At 36.6% G+C, this 3,821-nt stretch overlaps 1 protein-coding gene across 1 annotated transcript; it reads left to right on the forward strand.

The window, feature by feature from the left end:
• Positions 1–921: 921 nt before the first annotated feature.
• LOC134288493 (peptidyl-prolyl cis-trans isomerase 5-like) lies at positions 922–1,470 on the forward strand (the record flags this gene model as incomplete). Its single annotated transcript, XM_062853515.1, is given in 1 exon segment — positions 922–1,470. A coding segment is annotated over 1 exon segment (397 nt), but the record flags the coding sequence as incomplete, so codon positions are not given.
• Between the last annotated feature and the right edge of the window lie 2,351 nt (positions 1,471–3,821).

Consider the following 3,821-nt stretch of genomic DNA (forward strand, 5'->3'; position numbering starts at 1 on the left):
GAGGTTTTGCTCACAATTTCCAAGGACTTTTGCCAGGATTTTTCCCGAGACCTCCACAGAGTTTCTCTCAGGATATTTCGCAGTTGTTGTCGTGGAATTTCTGTTAGAGTTTCTCTCGGGATTCCCCTTGAAGCCGTGGTTCTTTCCAGCTGCTCGAGGAGATCTTCCCGGGATTTCTGCCAGCGTTGCTGCAGGAGTTATTCCTGGAATTTTCATTTAAACTCCTTCAAGGGTTTTAAAAAGGTTTTCACTAACCTTCTGCAAGTATTTCTTCCGGGAAATCTTCCAATGTTTCTCCTGTAATTTCTCCAAGAAATATCGGATAGTTTTCTTCTAGAATTTCACGTTGGATTTCTACAAAGTTTCTCCCGGGACTTTTCCCTTGTTTCAAGAATATTTCTGTATAGTTTTTGAAAAGTATAGAAGAGGATTGTGTGTACAGTAGTAATCAAATAAAAGCTAAACTTTGAAAACTTTTGGTACAGTTTGCGAACAGACATTTTTTTTTTTATGAAAAGTGAATTCAAAGTGGAACATTATCTGAACTTTGCATAGCTTGTGAATGTGTATTTTGTCGTGAGAAGCGAAAGTTTTAATTACTTGAGATGCTTTTTTACATTTGATTACATTTCTGACCTCTAAATCCCGGCATGCTGAAATTAGAGATGTAGATAAAGTTCTACGTTTTCCTTTTCGTCATAAAAGCATAATTCCCAACAAACTCATCAAATCCAAACTGTTCAAATCCGAGATGAGGGGTACAAGTTTATAATGTACCGACCACTATTGTAATAACAATATTTTATTGTCGCACCTATATGTTACAAATAGCTGAGATAAATCCTAAACCTTAAGTGGCAAAACGTGACCCGTCCTATGTGGAATTCAAAACCAAATTTCTCCATCTTCATCTACTTGCAGCTACAAGGGCAGCAAGTTCCACCGCGTCATCCAGGACTTCATGATCCAGGGTGGAGACTTCACCCGTGGCGATGGAACCGGAGGCCGCTCGATCTACGGTGAGCGCTTCGCTGACGAGAACTTCAAGCTGAAGCACTATGGAGCCGGATGGCTGTCGATGGCCAACGCCGGCAAGGACACCAACGGTTCGCAGTTCTTCATCACGGTCAAGCAGACCAGCTGGCTGGACGGACGCCACGTCGTGTTCGGCAAGGTGCTGGAGGGAATGGACATCGTCCGCAAGATCGAAAAGACCAAAACCGACGGTCGTGACCGCCCGGTCAACGATGTGGTGATTGCCGACAGTGGCTCGCTGCCGGTGGATGCTCCATTCTCCGTGGAGAAGGCCGATGCCTAGATGGTTTCCGCGAGGATCGAGTGCGGGGTGAGATAGCCTATTAGGAAAATTTGCCAAACAAAACAGACCCCGGGCGTGCATTTATTGAGATTTATCACATATGATAATGAGAAGAGAGAAAATAAAATGAAGAACAGTGATTTTAACGTAAACTGTGTTGTTTTTTTAGCTCGTAGATGACCACATCGAGTCTACACGTTTTATTTTCTGATAGATGCTAAGTGATCTACACTTTCGAGAGCACGTGCTAATTTCGACCGCAAATATGTTTGTGTCAAGTTAAGCAGTGTTTATTATTTATTAATCATTCTGAAACTGTTTACCACCACCTGGTTCAAATTGTAGACATGTCTAAAGCTCACCCATTTCAAATGAAATGAGTGATTTTCCGCGGCGGTAGCGTGACATTTCCTGTTTTTGATTACGTTCCAAGTTTCACACAGAAGCACACTTGCAACGTAAACAAAAGTTTTCACACTGAGGCAAAACAAACATTGGAAGAACATAAGAATTTCTTATGATTTGGGAACACTACGATCACAGACAAACAGTAAACAGACGTAACACTTTGAACATTTTCCGATTCAAATCATAGACGCGGAAACGTATACGCACAATGCTAAAAGAACTGAGTTTGGCCGACCATCAACTAGGTGGCGGTAGTGGGCAAACGTCAAACTCGAACAAATACGATGCGAGTGCCACGGGTGGCCACTGGTCAGTTGGCCAACTATCATTTTTTTTAAATAGACCGTTAAATCGGTGTACGATGAGAATTATCAGAGTGTTACCTCTGTGCTACAATTATTGTTGAAAGCCATAAATTTCACTTAACATCAGCCAAATAAACTTAAGATTTCCATTAAGGCCTAACTTATGAATCAACTTTTAAATATTTCATAATGATCAGAATGAATTTCATAAGGTCGCTCTATGACGCAGAATCGTCTCGCACCTTTCATAGGGTAAAAGCTCCCTTAGTGGAGGTAGTACCAATAGCGGTGATAGTGGCAATTTAGCACTATTTCGACTAAAAAGCTCGCAAATGTAATTTTTAATAGATGTCTCATCCTAGTCAATAACATTAATTCAGTTTTTTGTTCAAAATTTGCCGAAAAACCTATTTTAAACAATTATTTTCCTTATTTTTTTCGCTCTTTGCACCTATAGTGGCGGTAGTGTTCCTATGATGGTGGGTCCCATAAGAATTCAATGGGATGCGCCACTATAGGAACCAATGTTAAATTTTACCTCCATAATAGGAACCGTGTACCTATAGTTGGTGCAAGAGATTTATTAACAAAATGTGAAATAAACAATGGTTTATACATTTTTCCTAGCAAATTTAAATGAAAAACTACCGATTAACATGTTTAGACTTTTTATTTTGTGGTTTTATCAATTTTATTCAATTATTTTACTACAAGGAGCTACAAATAGCACCATTAGTGATACATTTACCCTATATATTTAGCAACATGGTATTCTGAAGCGTCGGAAGCCGAGTGGATTAAACACGAGCTCAGTGATCTCGACGTTCATCCAGTTTGCATCATATTTAGATTTTTTCTGCTTTTTCATAAGTCTATTTTATGAAATTTGTCATAACAAGCACGATCAATTTCCATAATATGACATCAATCGTTTTTAGTTATAGTAAAAATTCATAAGGTATTTTGATAGGTTTTCTTCGCTGAGTGTATGAATGTATGAGTGGAATAATTCAATGTCCGTCACTTACTAATATCATAAGTTTTCGCTTATTCGCTTATCAGATCAAAATTAAAATCACAGATAAGTATCTGTGTCGACAGTAGATCACGCACTTTCACCACTTGTTTCATTTCCGATGGTTTTTGACCCGCTGTTTCCATATTTGACTTATTCACAAAATTTCATATTTTCATTCACAAAATTTTATTCACATAAAATTTCATATTTTCATAGAAAATAAGATTTTGTCTTTTTATTTTTTTTTTATCTACTCATCATAACCAATGAAAGTATGGAAAATTGTGATAAAAGAACCATTATTCTCAAAAACTGTACGTGTTATAGAAATTCTTAGGTCAGATTACGAGTCAGTGGATAAAAATCAATTGAATGGTTATGATGAGGAGATAAAAAATTTGGAATTAAAAAGACAATATTTTACTTTCTACAAAAATATGAAATTTTGTGAATTTATCTGCATTTTTCTCAAAAACTTTGCGTGTTACAGAAATTCTTAGGCCAAATTCCGAATCAGTGGATGAAAATCTATTAAATATAAATATTGGTTATGATGAGCACATAAAAGATTTAAATTAAAAAGATAATATTTTATTTTCAATGAAAATATGTAATTTTGTGAATAAAACCCCATTTTTTTCCCAAAAACTGTAGGTGTTACAGAAATTCTTAGGTCATCATCATTATCATCATCAGTTTTCGAATCAGTGGATGAAAATCTATTTAATATAAATATTGGTTATGATGAGCAGATAATAGATTTAAAATTAAA

Source organism: Aedes albopictus, chromosome 2 (genome assembly GCF_035046485.1).
Source record: "Aedes albopictus strain Foshan chromosome 2, AalbF5, whole genome shotgun sequence".
Classification (NCBI taxonomy): domain Eukaryota; kingdom Metazoa; phylum Arthropoda; class Insecta; order Diptera; family Culicidae; genus Aedes; species Aedes albopictus.